Raw genomic sequence first — 19420 nt, forward strand, 5'->3', positions numbered from 1 at the left:
TACATACCTATATATATATATATATATATACACACACACACATACACATGCATACACACACACACATATTTATGTATATATATACACACACACATAGACATATATAGACATATACATGCATACATATATACACACACACCTATAAATATCTATACAAATATATATACGTACAAATATATATACACACACATATACATATATGTACACACATACATACATATATAGACACATACATATACACACATACATACAAATATATATACATATAAATATGTATACATACATATACATAAATACTGTACACACACACACATATAGACATATACATACACACACACACACACACATACTGTACATATACACACACATACATATAAAGCACAGACACAAGCCAATCTCTGACTGAGGGCTTTCCCAAAGGCGAAGAGGGGTCAGATTTCGCGGGCTGGCCTTGCAGGACTGGTGGGGCGCCTTGTCCAATCAGCGGCCGGCGATTCCTCCGCAAGCCCCTCCAGCCCCGCCCTTCTTTGTTGCGGCGTCCAATGGGGAGCCTCGGAATGTCGGCGGCTGCCGGGTAACATGGTTCCATGTCTGCGATCAGCAGCAGCAGCAGCAGCCTGGTCCTCCCGCTCCTGCTCCTCCTTCTCTTGGTGGCTTGAGGATGGAGAGGGAAGGGAGCGAGCCCCGCGGAGGAGGCTGCCAAGGCAGCGCCAGCCCCGGCCGCCCGGAGAGGCCCCAGGGCCATGAAGCCCGCTCCGGCCAGGTGAGGGCAGAGAGGCCCGGGAGGAAGGGAGGGGTGCGGCCCCAGCCACGCACTGCTCCTCTCGGGAGGAAGGAAGGGGAGCCCCAGAGGGCCCCCACTTGGAGCCTCTCCAGGGTGACCAGGCGTCCTCCTTTTCCAGGACCCGTCCTCCATTTCAGCCTTCTGTCCAGGAGGCGCTCCAAAAAGGTCCTCCATTTGAAACATGCCCAAGGTGATCAGGCATCCTCCTTTTCTAAGACCTGCCCTCCATTTCCACCTTTTGCTCAGAGGCATTCCAGAAATGTCCTCCACTTGGAGCCTGACCGAGGTGACCCGGCGTCCTCCTTTTCCAGGACCTGCCCTCTATTTCAGCCTTCTGCCCAAGAGGAACCCCCAAAGGTCCTCCGTTTGGAACATGGCTAAGGAGCAGGAATTGACATTTATGGGAGTGTTTTTAGCTGTTGTTTTGGAATGGCCCACGCTTTTCTGGACTGCCCTACATTTTGCAGTGCCTTGTCCTCCTTTGCCTTTCTGCCTGACCCCTGATCACCCTGGGAGCCCATCTCCTTTGGAGGCAAAGGGCTTGCAAAAGCAGGGGGGGGGGGAGAAGCCAGGGACCCCTTCCAAGCTACCTTTCTTTCTCCTTCCTTCCTTCCTTCCTGGGCATCTGCCAAGGGTGGCCTCAGCCCCATCTTTGGGATTCCCAGCACCAGCCTGCTGGGCTTCTCTGGGATGAGGAAGGCAGGCAAAAAGACTTTATTATTTATTTATGGGATTTCTATTCCACTTTCCTTCCAAATTGGGATTCAAGGCGGCTTTGGATTTCTATCCTGCCTTTCCCCCTAAATGGGATTCAAGGCAATTTTGGATTTATATCCCACTTTTCTTCCAAAATAGAATTCAAGGTGGCTTTGGAATTATTATCCCACACTTTTCCCAAAATGGGATTCAAAGCGGTTTGGGATTTCTATCCTGCCTTTCTCCCAGAATGGGACTCAAGGCAGCTTTGGATTTATATCCTGCCTTTGTCCCAAAATGAGATTCAAGGCGGCTTTGGATTTCTATCCCACATTTTTTCCAAAATGGGATTCTCAGGGCCACTTGGAGTGGGGCTTCCTGCCTGGCGGAAGCGGGTTAGACTAGGTAACCCTTAGGGTCTCCTCCCACTCTTCTAGTAGGATTCTCTTTGGATGGTCTCCCTGCTCTCCTTGCTTTACAGATCAGACTCCAGCCAAGCGCTTTTCAAGCTGGCAGTCCAGCTGCGGGGTTGTCTGAATGATCACATCAGCCTTCCCAGGCTGGATAAAGCACTCTGCTGGAGTCTGATACGCATATACATAAGCCTGTATGTATTCTGCAAGAGAGAAAGGCTCTCTCTGGGTTGTTGTTGCTGGTGCCTTTGCCTGGCCAGAGAGGCAGCTTTGCTGGTATGTGTATGTGTGTGTGTGAGAGAGATCTGAAGGTCCTCCTCTTTTGTTTGACAGGTGAGTCGGATCTCTGCCAGCATTGATCATGGCCTTTCTATTGTTTGTTTCTTCCTGCTGACAATAGCAGAGTTTGCCTCTGTGTTTGTGTGTGTCAGGGGAGAGAGAGCTTGTGCCCCTCCTTGTGCCAGCACCCTGCTGCCTTCAAGGGCTCCAGAGAGCGGGTGAGAAACACAGTGTCTCTCTCGCCTCCTGCGATGCCCACCACCTGCTCCAGCTGGCATTGCCATGTGCTGGCTCTCACCTTCTCCGCTGTCTTTTCAGAGTCTGCCTGCACGAAGCTGAGGAGGAGGAAGAAGAGGAGAAGGAGAAGTGAAAACCCGTTGTCGGTGGTCTGTTAATCTGCTGCTCTTAATCCAGCCAACTCCATGCCCTCCTGGTTCCCTGGGTAAGAGGAAGCGGTGATGAAGGAAGCATGAGGGAAGCAATCTCGAGGTGCCACTGAACTCTCTGCCTTTTCCTGGACCTCCTGTTATTTGTTGGTACCCGGCGACGATGACAGGATCCGGCGCCAATGCTTCCCGCAATGCCCACTCCAAGGGCGAGAAAGGGGGCCGCTCCCGGAGCTCCCACGCCCGGACGATCAGTACTGCCAACAACGGGGGCTCGGAGGAGGAGGACAAGGACGGAGGGGTGGTTTTCCTTGTCAACAAGAGTGGCTTCCCCCTCGACGGGCACACGTGGGAGAGGATGTGGGGCCACGTGGCCAAGGTGCATCCGTCCGGCCGGGAGATGGTCGACACCATCAGAAACGCTGCCCACCTGGCCAAAGTAAGTGGTGCTTTGGGGCTGCCTCTGAGTCCAGTGGAACTCATGGCCACAAGATGTAGTGAGGGTTGCACCTTAGATGTCTTTCAAAAGGGAGCAGATAAATCCATAAAGAGGAAGAGTCATCTTGGCTGCTTGGCAGGATGGCTATTTTTGACCCAGCTCCTGCTTTTAGTCTGAATTTTAAAAAAGCAATGTAAGGTGATGAATCCTATCACTAAAATAGATTTGGCACCTTGTAAAGCTCCTTAAAACTTCAGACTAAACCCCAGAATGGATCCAGTGCTTCTCTGATATGGAAGCCACCAGCTATCTTGCTCCCACCTCCAGAATCAGAGGCAGTACATTCCTGTAGATCACTTCCTGGGGAAAAAGTAAGAGGCAAGCTGGAGATGCTTCCCATAGGCAATTGGTTGGTCACTTTGTGAAGAGACTACTGGATGAAAGAGGGTTTTTGTCTGATTCATCATATTCTGTGTCTAACGATCCCAAATACTCTTGCCCAGCCTTCTCCAACCAGACAGTCTTTGCATGTGCTCAACTACAAACACCACCATTCCCAGCCAGCAACACATTGTGATGATGGGGCTTGTAGTCCAGTACATCAATTTGGAGAATGTTTATACAGATCATTCAAGATCATTGCTTGTGTTCATGATTATGCTGGTGTTTAAGCTGAAGGTTTTCAAAGAACTGAGGATTGTTCCATTTCCTTTTGCATGTCCATGCATGCACACACACACACACACATGCAGCTTGCCAGTTCTTTTGCAAGAAAAGGTATGACCAGAAGGAAGGGAATATATATTTGGTGTAAATAGCTAAAGGAGTGGGGGTGAGGGTTAAATCCTCAAATTGTGCTTAGCAACTATCAATGCCATTGAACTACCTGCTTGGTTTCCTCTGGTTTGTGAAGTTTTCCCATTTAGCCCCGTGTTCCTAGGATTTTTATTTTACTGCCATGAGGACTAGTAAGTTGCTTTAAAAAAAAACTGTTGAAACCAAATATCTCAGGATATAACATTCTATACATGTGTGGAGGACTGAAGTGCAGAAGACTCCTAGTCCTGTTTATAATTGCTTTAGGAAGCCTCTTGAGATATCTATAAATGGAGGCCAACAGCTGTTCATCTCTCTCTAGGGCAAATACTTGTAGTTCTATATTACAGTTGAGATGGAGGATGGTAACAGCTACATTTCCATACTGTATTTGAAAGTATCAAGTCTTGTTATCTGCCACCCAGCACAGGTGCCAGTATTTACAATTCTCTGTCCTTGTGCAACAGTGAAATAATGAGTGGGACAACAACTCTCTCTTGGCATGAGACAAACAGTGCTTTGCTACAAGGGCCTTGAGTTGATTTGATACCATGGAACTGGACTAGAGCTCTGGGAAGTTGCTTTTTTTGGCCATGTTGAGTGAGGGATTCTGTGAGATGTTGTTCAAAAAAGAACACTACAATTTCCAGACTTTGGGACTACCTTACAAATCACTTTCTTCTGCTGTGATTTTGGTACTTATTCTAAAACCCAGGTCTGGTCATTTTTCCATCCGGTCCCAGTCAATTTGGATTAAAATTCCTTGGAGCCCAACAGATATAGTGGACCCCATGTATATATTTAATACTAGTGAGTGATGAAATACAGAAGTGCATTTTTAATCTGAATGAACTGAATGGATATGTTGAACCCTGAACATGGCCAGTCTGATTCTGGAAGCTAAGCAGGTCTGTGTCTGGTTTCACTAGGAAATACTAGGGATCTCCAGGGAGAACTAGAAAGGAATCCCATCTGAAATCCTGAAGAATTGCTGCTAGTCAGAGTTGACAATACTGGGCCAGATGGACCAAGGGTCTGACTCAACATAAGGGTTGATGTTTCAAAAGATGTCTGATTGCTAGGGCTGGCCAAAACATAAAACGTACCTTATATACTCAACTATAAGTTGAGAAATTTATGCTCCAAAATTGATCCTAAAAGCCTGAGTCAACTTATATATGGGTCACTAACTAGTACTGCTTAGAAAGGTCCTAAAACAAGCAAGCCTGATGCCCCACTCTTGGTGCCTCTAGGCACATGTTTCTCTCTCTCTGTGTGTGTGTGTGTGTGTGTGTGTGTGTGTGTGTGTGAAATAAGTTCTCAGTCCCATGGAAGAAACTCCCCATTTAACACCACTTGCTTCCTTCCCTAGTCTGATTTGCAAGCCTTCTCTTCCTATGGAAAAATCTCCCCATTTAACACCACTTGCTTCCCTCTCCAGTCTGATTTGCAAGTCTCCTCTTCCCATGCAAAAAAACACCCCATTGAACACCACTTACTTCTCTTCCCACTCCAATTTGCAAATCTCTTCCCACGGAAAAAACATCTCATTGAACACCACTTGCTTCTCTCCCCAGTCTGATTTGCAAGCCTCCCCTTGTTATGGAAGAAACACCTCATTTAACACCACTTATTTCCCTTCTCAATCCGATGTTAATACGTCTCCTCCAGCATCTGAGAATCAGTGTTAGGTGGCTGTGAAAGAGAAGGAGAAGGAGGGATGGTATTTTCCCTTTCCACCCTTCCTTATAACCTCCTAAGTTTTACCCTCGACTTATTCACAGGTCATATCAAAATCCATGATTTTGACCCTGAAACCTTCCCTCGACTTACACATGAGGTCAACTTGTACATGAGTATACATGGTAGTGTTGCCTGAAGAGAAATGGTTAGTGGCATTGAGCCAAGGCCAGTCAGATTTCTTTGATAGTCCCCAGTGAGGCTATCTGGGACACTGAAAACAATGAACCATTTGCTGCTCTTTCATGACACCTGAAAGCAGCTGAGAGATAGTCTTCTCCTTGCCCATTGGTACGGCTGGCTGTAAGGCAGATTCTTTTGCATTAAAAAGAACAGAATAGGTGCTCAAATTCCCACACTAAGCTCTGTCCCAAACATGAGCAGGTTTTTGTGGTCTTATGCAGTTCTGATGATTGGAAGATTGGAAGGTTGGCAGTTTGAGGCCCAAGTCCTGCATGATGGGGTGAGCTCCTATCACTAGTCCCAGCTTCTGCCAACCTAGCAGTTCGAAAGCATGCAAATGCAAGTAGATAAGTAGATACCACTTCTCAGTGGGAAGGTAACAGTGTCCGGTGCAGTCATGACCACCAGAGTAGTCCTCGGACAACTCTGGCTCTTCAGCTTAGAAACGGAGATGAACACTGCCCCCTACAGTAGGTTACAACTAGACATTCATGTCAAGGGGACTATCTTTACCCTTTTACCGCATGACTTTTTTCTTTAATTTTTGAAGCCTCTGTTCTGAAACTCTGCCTTGGCCAAAGCAGACTCTAAAATGTTTCTTCTAGCTCCAAAGATTTTAAATTTTGTTGCTTGCATTCATCTAAAATTAGCATCTGAAAGTTAGAAACCAGGGATGGGTAACTTGTGATTTTTTTTAGATATATTGGATTGCAATCCCCATCACCCCATGACTATTGGCTATGCTGGCTAGGATTGATGGGAATTGTGCTCCAAAAACATTTGAAGGTCTGGTTGCACCATGCCCACCCTGGCCATAAAGGCTTAAAAATAATTTCTTAAAAATAAAGCTATAATTCTTTGGATGCTCAGTCTGTATCACATTTGTGCAAGGAAACTGCATAATGCACCTAGTTCTTCTACAGAACACGAGGGTCACACTGGTCATATTTGACCACCTTGTGACTTTTTCTTGGAAGCAGAAATGGGTTTCTAGTCCACAGTGAGTGCTATTGAAGATGAAAGCAGGTGAAAGAAGATGGTAAAATGTATGATTCCCAGATAGATATTAAACCACTGATGTGAAGAGCAGGATGCGGCTCCCAGGAGCTCCTCATTTGAAGGCATGCTTCATCTACTATTTATTACCTCTGATCACTGATTGGAGATAAAAGGCTATTATTATTAAAGGCTAATATTAAAAACTGGGAATGTTGACATCTAAAGAATGGTTAGAGCGTTATTGTGAGAGTCCAGGAGCTTTAGCTTATGATTTCTTCCTCATCTTTTTGTGTATTGTTAACACATACACCAATCCCAGTGACCCTAACTGCCATGGGCAATTAGTTGCACACAATCATTTTGTGTTCCATCTGGTTGTGAGAAGACAACCAGCAACTTTAGGCTGCATTATGACATTACTTCTGCATTACAGCTGGCTTGTATACCATCATTATTACATTAAGCACTGATTCATCAGTTTTCTTATTTTCCTTTCCTCTCTCGGCACAAAAACATGAGCTATCTTATTATCTTTCCACCGATTGGTGAAGGCCTCTTTACTCTGACAGGCCTTTGAGAATTGATTTTTTTTTAGGGGAATCAGGCCTTCTATAATGTGCTGGACTTTTATTTGTTGTTTCTGTTGCTATGGTTTAATGGTTTATGTTTTAACTGGTTTTAAATTTTTTGATAGTTTCATCGCTTTTTAACTTTTGCCTGGAATCACCAAATTGGGGGAAAGGTGGGACGACAGTGAGGATAATTAATAATGCAGATCTCAGAAAGCTGCTTTTAAAAAGTAATTACAGTCGGCCCTCCATATCCACAAATTCAAGCATCTATGGTTTGAAAATATTGAAAAAATATATATTCCAAAAAGCAAACCTTGATATTGCCATTTTAAACAAGGGACATAATTTTGCTATCCATTGTATATAATGAAACTTGAGCATCCATGGATTTTTGTATCCATGGAGGGTCCTGGAACCAAATCCCAGAGGATATCAAGGGCCCAGTGTAGTTGTGGTTCCAGGGTCTCCAGAAGAAGGCAGCTGCCATATAGTCAAGATTTTAAGAATTTAGTCATTTCTTGTTTCACAAAAGTAACTACAATAGCTACTTTTAGTTGTTGTTGTTGTTATTATTATTATTACAAAGCATGTCTGAATGCTAGAAGTGACTGGTTTGCTGTACAGAAGAGTTTTTTTCCTATGCGTTTGGCTATGCCCACATTAGCAAAATGCATAAGGCAGTATGAACTAGCACTTGAACCCTGTTATATTGCTCCTCCACCATTCAATGAGGCCAAACCCCTGTATCTATAAAAGCACCTACATTACTATTACTGTTACATAACAAAAAAGGGAGTGAAAAATATCCATTGAATTACATAATAATATAAGTGAGTTATACCTTCAATTATGAGCATAAGCGGATTTGGATGGAAGAGGACAACTTGTGATCAGGGAGAAGTAACTGAGGTGTGGTACATACCGCCCTGAAAGGGCAGGCCTCTGTTTTAACTCTGGAGGGATGCCACAGCAGCCAAACTATGCGGTGTCCCTCCGCAGTAAAAAGAACCTGGAAAAAACATTCTTTTTAAGGCACCTGGCACATGTCATGAGTGTGCCATTAGTGCACCAGTAATGTAACTGATGCGCAGCGATGTCCATACACTGCACATCGCTTACGTCGTCATGGTGGCGCCTGTGTGGATGGGATGCTGCCATGATGCCACCACCATTACACACGGGTTCGGGAGCGTGTGGTTACTGTGTGCTCCTGAACTATAGTATCGGTGGTGGCACGCCGCTTTTGGCCCATCTGTCCCAAGCCTTACACTGCATTTGAGGAAAAGGCTTCATCCCTCAATTGCTTTATGAGCCACTATCCTCATTTTTTTAAAATCAAAAATAAAAGTTGATGCTGAAAGATATACACAGCAGTTGCAGGTGATACTGGAAACAGTTTTCTGTGAAATCTAGAACAATTTCAGCAATTAGACAAAGACTACAACAATCAGCAACAAGATACTCTCCTCTGATGCAGACTACAAAATTGTATTTTTGACATTTCCCCCCAGACATTGGAAAATACTGCTTTTTTACTACAATTCCCTGAATCCCCAGCAAGCATAGCAAATGGCCTTGCTAGCTGAGGTATTTGCCAAGATAGTTCTTTCTTTTTCTCTTTTTGAGATTAATTTTCATTAATTTTTAGCACAATCTAATTTACAATCAAAATAATATACAATCAAAGATATCTTTGATTACCAAGCTAGTTTTTCCAAGTTCTGATCTCAACTCGGAGCTGATAGACAGAACAAGAACAACTCTGGAATCGAAGCAAATAGTCTAATAATTGCAATTTATCTGTAGACCAAGCAAATATATTATGTTGTGGTCACCAACGGCAAAAGACTAATAGTGTGTGTGTGTGTGTGTGTGTGTGTTTGAATGCCTTTAAATCATTTCTGACTTACGATGACCCTATCATGGAGTTTTATTTGCAAGAATTGTTGAGATAAGGTTTGCCATTGCCTTTCCCTGAGGCTGAGAGCATGTGAGTTGCCCAAGGTCACCTAGTGGGTTTCATGGCTGAGCTGGGAATCAAACCCTAATCTCCAGAGCCACAGTTCAACACTCACACCAGTACACCATGCTGGCTCTCTTCCAATAACACAGATCCATAGATTATTGCCAAGACAAGATCAGGGGTTTTGACAAAACTTTTGGAAGAACTTCTTGATCATGCAAATTGTTGACAATGGAAGAAAATGCTGGAGTCTCTTTGGTTAAAAAGTGGAGGCTGGAGGGCCACTTGTTAGGAATGGTGTCATGGTGGATATTCTGTACTTATGGTGGATCTGTGCTGGAAATTGGATGGCCCATGGGCCATATGTGGGCTGCCAGTATGGGCCCATCGGGACCCTCCTCTCATTGCTGGAGGAAGGGGTTCAGCCTAAAATGGACAGCTGCACCCCAAGAGGCCTCTGGGATGTGCAATTGTCTATTTAATGCTATTCTTCTCCCAACATACAGACTTTTTGGGTCTGCAATAAGCTTTTATTTAATAGCCTTCTGGTGCTTTCTAGTTTGATAAAATGGTTATGATGTAGTCCACATGTTCTCCAACAATGCCTGCTGCAAGACTAGATTATCTCTGAGGTCCTCTTAATTTCATTATTATATTCATGGCCTCTAAAAGGCAGAGAAGCTGAGTGGAGAAACAGAAAGCTGGCATCTCTCTTTCCATTCCACCCTTTTTAATTTTTATTTATCAGTTGCTGGGCTGTACGCAAATCCTTATGAGTGACTTAGAAGTGAGTGTTAAATTACAAGGTAGGGAAATCTGGCATATGTTGTATGAATTAAGTCTGTTATTAGAGATGATTTTCCTATTAGGGCATGCCCAGGCAAGGCGTACATAGGCTAGATTTCCTCTTGTCCAGAACGTAGTCAGGATTTGGCTTCCCATGAGCATCCCAACACCCCATTTGCTATTGCAAATTCTCTGAACAGATGCTGCCCTTTCTTGCCCTCTCCCTGGTTTCCATTTGGAATTCTGATTCCACGGAACCATGGGACTTGAGACTGGCTGGGCTCCACTGACGGAGGAAACAGCTGGCGACATAGAGATAGAAATGCTCCCAAGGCAGCAACCCTTCCAGCCACCTGTTCTGTCTGCAAGATGTCTTAAATACTGGGGAGCCTTTAGAAAGATCACTCAAGGCAGCACCCTGCTTTTGGAGTCCCATTGGAGGTGAAGAGGATGTTGCCAGGCTGAGGTTTTGTTTTTTCTCACCTATAAACACAAAGAGAAGCCTTGGTTTATTGTATGGCATTGGCCAGCCTTCTGTAGCAAAGCCACCCCAAGGAGTGTTGGATTACAGCTCCCATGACCCCTAGCCATCTTTGGGTGAAAGGAGTTGTAGTCCAGTACCTATAGAGGGGGCCAGGTTGGGAAAGATGGCATTTGGGATTCCAGTGTGGGAAGTGGTGGTTGATCCCAAGGTTGAAAATGGTAGATTCCAAGGTGACAAGTATTTTGTAGCTGCTTTAAGAACTGCTTTTTAGCACCTTACTTTAAGTTCTTTCCTCACTTGCATATGAACAGTGGAGGTTGGGGGATTCCACTATCTGTGGCATGGTAGAATCATAGAATTGGAAGAGACTTTAACAGCCATCAAGTCCAATCTCCTGACATACATGAGTACATCATCAAAGTACCTCACAAAAGCTGGCCATCCAGCCTCTGTTTAAAGACCTCCAAAGAAGGAGATTCCACTACACTCCAAGGGAGTGTATTCCACTGTTGAACAGCCCTGTCTGTCAGGAAGTTCCTCCTAATGTAGAACAGGAATCTCTTTTCCTGTAGTCTCAATCCATTGCTTCGGGTCCTGTTTTCTGGAGCTGCAGAACACAAACTGATAAACTGGTAAATCTGCCCCGAGTTTTAACCCAGTCTGAAAAGAGCTGAGCCCTAACCCACAAATAGATTCATATCCTTTCAGATTCGCACTGAAACCTGGATTGTCTATGTCACTTACATGGAATTCATCAGCTGCAGCTAAATAGGAGCTGCCATAGCTGAATCAACCCTGGCAATCAACGGGGTAACGGATGTGGCAGCAAATTCTCCCTCATATCTGGAGCTGCCATAGAAGAGACAGATTTTTGTCTAAGATTGTCTTATCTACCCCATCTGGCAACAGCTCTCTAAGACTTCAGATGTCTTTCCCTTCATTTGCTCTGTGTGTGTGCGTGTTGTGTGCCTTAAAGTCATTTCTGACATGATGATCCTAAGGAAAACCTGTAATGGGTTTTTCTTGGCAAGATTTGTTCAGAGGAGGGTTGCCATTGCCTTCTCCTGAGGCTGAGAGAATGTAACTTGCTCAAGGTCACCCAGTGGGTTCCATGACCGAATTGGGAACTGCATCCGGCTCCCCAGAGTTGTACTCCAGTGCTTGAATCACTACACCACACCGGCTCTCCTCTCACTTGTTACCTGAATCTATTAACTGGAGACACCAGGGATTGAGCCTGTGATCTTCGATGCGCAAAACATGTCTTTGCAAGTTGTTGTTTTTTATATGCTGCTTATTTCCCAAAGTGGGACCCAAGGCGGCTCACAGAAGGAAATCAATTAAAAACTACAATGCAATTTTGAAAATAATTAAAATCGCCACAGTTAAAACTATATGCAATTATTTAAAATTATACAAAAGTTTTTAATAAATAAATAAATAAATAAATAAATAAAGCACAATCCAGTAAAAAGCCTCCTTGGTGCAGTTACATATTAAAAACCTGCTGAAACAAAAAGGATTTTGCACGACAGCAGGCATGCCTATGATGGTGGTGGGACTAAGAGAAAGCCTTCCCCTGAAGATCTTAGAATTCTGGCAGGTTTGTATGGCGAGATATGGTCTTTCAGATAGTGTGGACCTAACCGTATATTGCTTTATAGGTCAAATGAGTTATAATCTCATTCTAGTAGACAGAGAGTTTGAGCAGAATTCTTTCCTTGGTAGCCTCCACTGCTCCTCTGACAACTTTTGCTGTTGTTCATACACAGGAAGCAGGAATATTAAAAGAACTTGTTTCAGTGTTGTGTTCAGTTTTAATAACTTTAATAAAGTTACATTCAGTTTTAATTCAATAGAGTGACAGCAAAGCTGTCATTCCTTGGCATGGTGTTCCAGAGGCTAGGTGCACCACCCAAAGGCCCTCTTGGATCTTGGCTATTTAACAATATAGGACAGGTCAAATAATGATTTTCATTCCCACAGTTGTTTTGTCAGTGGCATATACATATATGTATAAGAGAGAGAGAGAGAGAGAGAGATACAGGAAGAGGAAGAGGGAGAATTTTGTAGATCTGCTTAATTGTTTTTAGTTATAATTGTCTGGTATTTAGAACTCCTGAGAAGGCCAGAAAGAAACTCTGCATGATCTGAAATATAGCGATGCTTAGTTCCTTAATCCCCCCCCTCCCCCCCAGTGCAACCATGTGTGCTGGGAGAATAAAATAGCAGGTCCGTCTATGAATTAATTAGTAGTTGTGAAAGGGCTGAGAATGCATTTACAATTTTGGGAAGCTAGGGCCTCATTTTAGGGATTAAACTCTGTCCAGAGCTATGAAAATATTGAATTTTGGTGTGTTATTGTCAGTTTCTTAAGAGTCTATACAAACAGGTGCCTAATATGCTTCCCTCCAGCTACACACACACACACACACACACACACACACACACACACACACAGAGAGAGAGAGAGAGTTTAAACAAGCAACTGTTTTTTTTTACTCAAGGCTGTCATGCCAAAGAAGTTTGGGAAGTCTGCTTGCACTTAGCAGCTGTCCCTGTCTTCTACCACCTATGCCATTGGCTCAGCTGTTTCATACATCCTGTTTCATTTGCCAAATGGCACAGAATGCTGCTATGTGATACCATAATAAGCTCCCTTCTACAGTTGCAGCAACAACTGTGGCAAAAAGAAAAAAAACCAGGGAACAATCAGGGTGGAAGTGGTGTTGAAGGATGGAAGACGGCCTTCTGTGAGTTGCGAGGTCAGATGATGAATGCTTCCTTGATTTGGAGGGCTGGCTTGAAGCTAGAATGGAGACAAAAGCTGATCTTTCAGAAAGTATGTAGAGAGATCTTGTAGCATATTTGAGACTAACTGAAATAAAGAAGTTGGTAACATGAGTTTTCATAGACTTAAGTCTACTCTACCAAATGCATCTGAGGAAGTAGACAGGTCTACGAAAGCTCATTCTGCCAATGTCTTTCTTTTAGTTAATCTCAAAGGTGCTACAAGATATTTCTACATAATTCTACAGACTAACACGGTTATATCTTTGAATTCTTTCAGAAAGTGGTTATTCCTTCAGGCACTGAACGTCTACAATATCTGTGACAAAATCTACAATCCAGATTTGCTTTAGCAATAAGTCCCACTGCACAAAAATGGGCTTTATGTGATTCAGATCAAGCCATCCTGACATGGCTGAGATGGTTTCAGCTCTTTCCTTCTGCTTATATAGCATCATTTTTGCTGCTGAAGCATTGACCTCTCTCAAATTTCTCTCTCTTTCCTGATGTGTAGCCTTCAGTGCCGTCTGTGCCAAACTACAAGGCTTCCATGACGATCCCGGAGTGGCTCCAGGCGATACAGAATTACATGAAGATGCTGCAGTATCCTTTTTGTTTCTTTCTTTTTGAAGGTGGCCTGGAGTCAGCTATGATGATAATTTATTGATGTGAGGCTAAGGAGGAAAGTGCCCTTGCTGTCCTGACCAGAGCTTGTGGAGATTTGTCAGGCTGCCTAGGCACCTTGTTCACTGGATCTTTAGCGGCACATGATTAGGTTTAACTAACACTGAAGAGGATGTAATTGAAGAGAGAGATTGAACATCTATTGATAGGAGCAATCTTTGTGGATTTAGCTGAGTTGCAGTGTCAGAGGGAGGAGAATTTGGAGGCCTCTGCAGTGATGAATTGTAGTAGCAGAAAGATTTGTGGCACCATGATGGTCATTTGGTTTCGATCAACATTTTGTACATGCCCTTGAAAAGTCCCAGCAGCCTGCACTTAGATAAATGAATCTAAAGCACAATGGCACAGGTTTTGAATAACATGCTAAAATAGATTATTAGCAACATTTTCCTCAAACTATGGTCTGTGGACCACTGGTGGCTCATGAGGTTTATTTAGTTAATGCTTAGGAACATTCTGAAACAGCTGAAAAGGTCTGTAAGTGGGCTTGCACTTATTTTTATTTTTCTGATAACAGAGACTGAAACCATTTTGTTCAAGGACGGATTACTGAACAACTTAATGAGGTACTGGGCTGTGATATGGTGATTTTTGTATGTGTCTTTAAGGTGCCTTTGACTTATGATGAGCCCATTAATTTCATAGGGTTTTCTTAGCAAGGAATATTAAGAGGTGGTTTTGCCAGTTCCTTTCTCTGAAATATAGCCTACAGCACCTGGTATACCTTGGCAGTTTCTCATCCAAGTACTAATCAGTGCTGACTCTGGTTCAAAATCAAATGGGATCCAGTGCCTGTAGTGTATTTAGGCAGGCTGTGATTTAATAGTTCAATTAGTAGGCTGCATTGATGATCATACTACTACACTGTTAATGCAGCCTACTAACTGAGCTATTAAAAATTACCAGTTACATTTACTCTTTTTAGTGGCCTGGCCCAGGTCCCATTATTTTTGTACAATCAGCATTGGTGGTTTCGAATAAGAATGCCATTGCTAAGGAAAAGAATGCTAGTAAAATGTGTGTTGTGTATATGACTTGATTTTCAAAGCACAAAAAGGTTAACTAAGGGTCTGTACAGATGATGCTTACCCTAACTCCTTCCCCATGGTGCCACTCCAGACAGTGTGCACCATCATGACGCACCTCCACCACTGCATCCAAATGACGTAGTGCCAAAGGAGCATCATAGAGCCGTGCCACTGCGCCTATGGCACCCCTTGACGGGTGCAAAAAAGAAGCCGTTTTTTGCGGCTCCTTTTTGCGCCTGCTAGAGGCTGAATCGGGGCTGTGGTGTGAAGTTGCCATGGCCCCGATACAGCCAGGAAAGAGGCAGCCTCCCACCCTCCTTTAGGGGCAATCTGTGCAGCCCCTAAGCCTTACCTGGAGAAGGAATAGAAGGAGTAGGTAATTCTGACCATAGAGAAGCAGCTCAGCTCCATCAGGGGAAGAACTTCACTCTCTAATGGAATGCATCTTTCTTTTCCTTCCCCCAGGAGCTTAGAGCAGCTGAATATGCATGCTCTGTATCACACCCCTCTCCCCTTCCCTTTGGTAAGAAGGAGAAGCAGCAATCCTGCCTGGGGCTTGACAGCTGCTCTAGAGAGGCTTTTGGACAGAACACAAGGGCAAGAGACTAGCCCTCTATGCCCCATCTGAAAAAGGACTTATTTATTATGTAAGCTGTACTTGTGCACGAACAAGTCACTGACAGAATGCCAGCTCTAATTTATGATACAATCCTAACCTGGCATGCATAGTCTGTTCACAAAATGCCCTCCTGCATTTAACCCTCCTGTACTTGGAGAGGACTTAAAACTCATGTTGATGATTTTCTTCCTTGGTAGGCCCTTGGCCTGCAGATAGGGTTGCCATATCCCGCTGGGGGGTGGGACTTTCCCGGGTTTGGACTGGTCTGCATGGTCCCATCCCGGTTGGGCCTTTGTCCCGGGTTTGGCCCCACCCCGGGCTTTGTTAGGCCGCTTTTATGGCCGCTCTTGCTGCCACCACCACCAGTACAGCTGTTGCTGTGGCCTGCTGGGGGCTGCTCCTCTGGCCTCGGCAAGGCCTCTGAGGTGGCTCTGCGGTGGGGGCTCTGGCCGCAGGCTCCTCCGCCCTCGCCGAGGCCTGGGAGGCGGCTCTGCAGTTGGGGCTCCGGCCGCAGGCTCCTCTGGCCTTGGCAAGGCCTCTGAGGTGGCTCCGCAGTTGGGGCTCCGGCCGCGGGCTCCTCCGCCCTCGCTGAGGCCTGGGAGGCGGCTCTGCGGTCGAGGCTCTGGCCGCGGGCTCCTCTGGCCTTAGCGAGGCCAGTTCCAGGGAGGCCTCCGCCAGTGCTGGGGAGGGCCTTGGCAGTGGTGCTGTGCTCAGCAGCTCCACCAAAGCCTCAACCAGCAGAAGGCATTGGAAGCAGCATCGTGCTTGCTTGGGGCCTTGGCAGAGGCCCCAGAAGATAAGGTAAAGGGGCTTGGGTGTGGGGTGGGTGCTAGGCCTTCTACTGCCACATCCACCACCCTTTGAGGATGGCAGATGAGCAGCAGGGAGGCCCAGGGCCTAAAAGGGGAGCGTAATGGTTTTTTAAAATTTATTTATGTGTTTTACCTTTAATTTGGTGTGTCCTCCATTTTTTAAAATTTCCTACATTTTGCTGCACAGTGTACCGGTTTTGAGGTAGGGAATTATGGCAACCCTACCTGCAGATGATGAATAACAATGATAGATTTCTTAGGGTAAAATGCAGGTGGGAAAAGTATGAGCAGGGAGATGGGAGCCAAAGGAGATAAAGCTGAAGAACACATTGAAACATACCAGAGCTAGGAATCTACTCTCACCTCTTTGTTTTTGTGTTAATTTTTAAAATTTAGAATTTTAGTAGTACGTAATACATTCCAGGGGGAGAAGGGGAAGACAGAGAAACGAGGGAAGTAATCCAGATACAATAGTGTTCATTCATAGAAGCAAAACATGGCTCAAATGAAAGTAGACTGTACAGGAAAAACAGGATGGGGAAAATATCCAACAGTTAGAAGATCACTCTGCCAAAATTTTATATGATGCACAGATGGACAATCAGCCTTTGTTCATAAGTAAAATGAATAGATACCACACAGCACTGAATGTGTCTTTATTACACTTCTCCTTGCCCACCTTTAATTGATATATCAGTTGGTCCAGCAGTGCAGTTGACCAGACTCAGTCTAGACAACTGTGCACACTGAGAATATCTAATCTTTTCCAGCATCTAGCAGTTTTGAGGCATACAGTGATGAGCAAGATATCAATACTTTGTGCAGCAGTTTTTTTGTTACAACTGAAAAACAAACAAACAGAAAATTGTTCATTACTATGAGAGAGCCAGCATGGTGCAGTTATTTCAGTGTTTGTCTAGGACTTTGGGAGACTAGACTAGCAATCACACTTAGCTATGGAAATCCACTAAGTGATCTTGGACAAGTTTCTCAGTCTCAGAGTAAGGTGGTGGTAAACATTTTAATAGATCTTGTCAAGAAAGTCTTAGGATAACCTTCCATAGTTGCAGTTGAACTGAGCACATAACATAACAGCAGTTGTAGTGGGCAGATCGTCTTTGATATGAGCATGTTATGAATCTGCTTGCCAAACCATGATACTGTTGTTAGATAAGCCACTAGTGTGACAGGGATTCCCACCTTACCACATCCTCGCCAACCCTGGCTGGCTTGTGAGGGAGAGTAGGATATAAAGCAAGTCAAATTAATCAGTTAAGCGAGCAGATGGTTGTTGCTCAAAGTGTTACCAAGTTTGGTTTTATATAAATGTTGGGTGCCATGCGATCTAAATCTATGACCCCTGACTGACCCCATCGCTAGCCGCCATTACCCTAAAAGTGAGCTAACCACGTAGCCAACTGTCTTGCTAGGCTTGGTCGAGGAAAAAAGGTAGAATTTAAACCTTTCAGCAAGCAGTTTTGGGAGTTGCCATACTAGTTTTGCAGGCTGCCCAAAGCAGGAGGACAATAGCAGTAGCTCCCTCCTTAATGAGCCAATGATTAGCTCAACGGCTCAGCCATCAAGATATTTGTCCCCTCCTGAAAAGTGCCAGACCTCCTCTTTATGTATCCATTGTGTAAGTTTCAGCTTAAACAAAGATAAAGTCATCAAGCCTTTGTTCGCCAGGCTGCCATAGCCTGAGGTTATGTTTAGGGGTATAAAAGGACCCCACTTCCAACCCTCCAGTGGGCTTGTAGAGTCAGTTCCGAGCCTGAGTTCCTTGCTTGTAGAGCATCCTGCTCCAAGCTTGCATTCCTTGAGCCTTATGCTCTGCTGAAATCACTTGAGCGAAGCCAAGCTCACTGTCACCGGGCCTCTAGTTACCTTTGCCCACCGGAACTCAGCTCCTAGCCACTGTGGCTGCCGCTATCTTTCCCCGTTCTTGCGGCCGTTGTCTCACCATTCACCATCCCTCACATCTGTCGCTTTGGAGAAGACTCCTAAGGTAAATATCCCAACGGTGCCTTTCTCCTTTCTCCTTTACTCCCGAACTCACCCCTCCCTTACTTTAGCATTGAATGTGTGTGTGCATTTGTGATCCCCTTTGTTGTGTAGCTTTAATAAATGTTTTATATTTTTATTGCAACTCATTGGCATTTTGAGTCTCTTTCTCTCTGGGGGTGGCCTAGATGACCTCTGGTATACACATAGGGACCCGACCCCACTGTGTGCGTTGTTAGGACATGCCTCTCGTAAAATTCCCCTAATTCGATCCTTCCTAACAAAAGTCCCAATCCAAACAAGAATCCATGAACAGTTGACCCTTCTTATACACGGATTTTTTATACACGGATTCAAGCATCCACGGTTTGAAAATGTTCCAAAAAAGTATAAATTTCAAATATCAAACCTTGATTTTCCATTTTTTATAAGGGACACCATTTTGCTATGTCATTATATTTAATGGGACTTGAGCATCCACGGATTTTGTTACCCACGGCGGATCTTGGAACCAAACCCCAGTGTATAACAAGGGTCCACTGTATAGTCCTTTCTGGGTAGGAAGATGGAATGGCCAGTTTAGGTGGGCCCAATCCAGTGTTTGAGAATACTCCACTCTCCTAGAACAAAGGTGGGGAACCTTTGTCCTTCTAGATACTAAATAAAAAAAAAAATGAAAGCCCAATCCAATCATGAAAGCACAATTCACTGGCTGAGTTGGCTAGGTCTGGTGAGAACTGGAGTTCAACAAAATCTGAAGGGCCACTGGATAGTCCAACCTGGAGCTCTGGTGAATCTATAGCCACACACCATGGTGAAGGCTGCAGAGCTGGTGTCTCCTAACCAGAGTTGGTAAAAGTTACATTTTTGAACTGTAGATTGTGGAATCACCCAGCTATCATGGCCATGTTCTCTGTTGATTCAAGGAGGTGTGCACTCATGCGTG

The 19420-nt window shown here is 44.5% G+C and overlaps 1 protein-coding gene across 2 annotated transcripts in view; it reads left to right on the forward strand.

Annotated features, from left to right (window-relative positions):
• Positions 1–606: 606 nt before the first annotated feature.
• VASH2 (vasohibin 2) overlaps positions 607–19420 on the forward strand; it is a 62290-nt gene continuing 43476 nt past the window's right edge. For both annotated transcript variants that reach the window (XM_042446820.1, XM_042446821.1), the window contains exons 1-3: positions 607–763; positions 2491–2997; positions 13845–13933. In XM_042446820.1, coding sequence (XP_042302754.1) covers positions 2722–2997; positions 13845–13933 — 365 coding nt within the window. In that variant the 5' untranslated portion in view covers positions 607–763; positions 2491–2721. The remainder of the gene's footprint in view (positions 764–2490; positions 2998–13844; positions 13934–19420) is intronic.

Source organism: Sceloporus undulatus, chromosome 1 (assembly GCF_019175285.1).
Source record: "Sceloporus undulatus isolate JIND9_A2432 ecotype Alabama chromosome 1, SceUnd_v1.1, whole genome shotgun sequence".
In the NCBI taxonomy this organism is placed as follows: Eukaryota; Metazoa; Chordata; class Lepidosauria; order Squamata; family Phrynosomatidae; genus Sceloporus; species Sceloporus undulatus.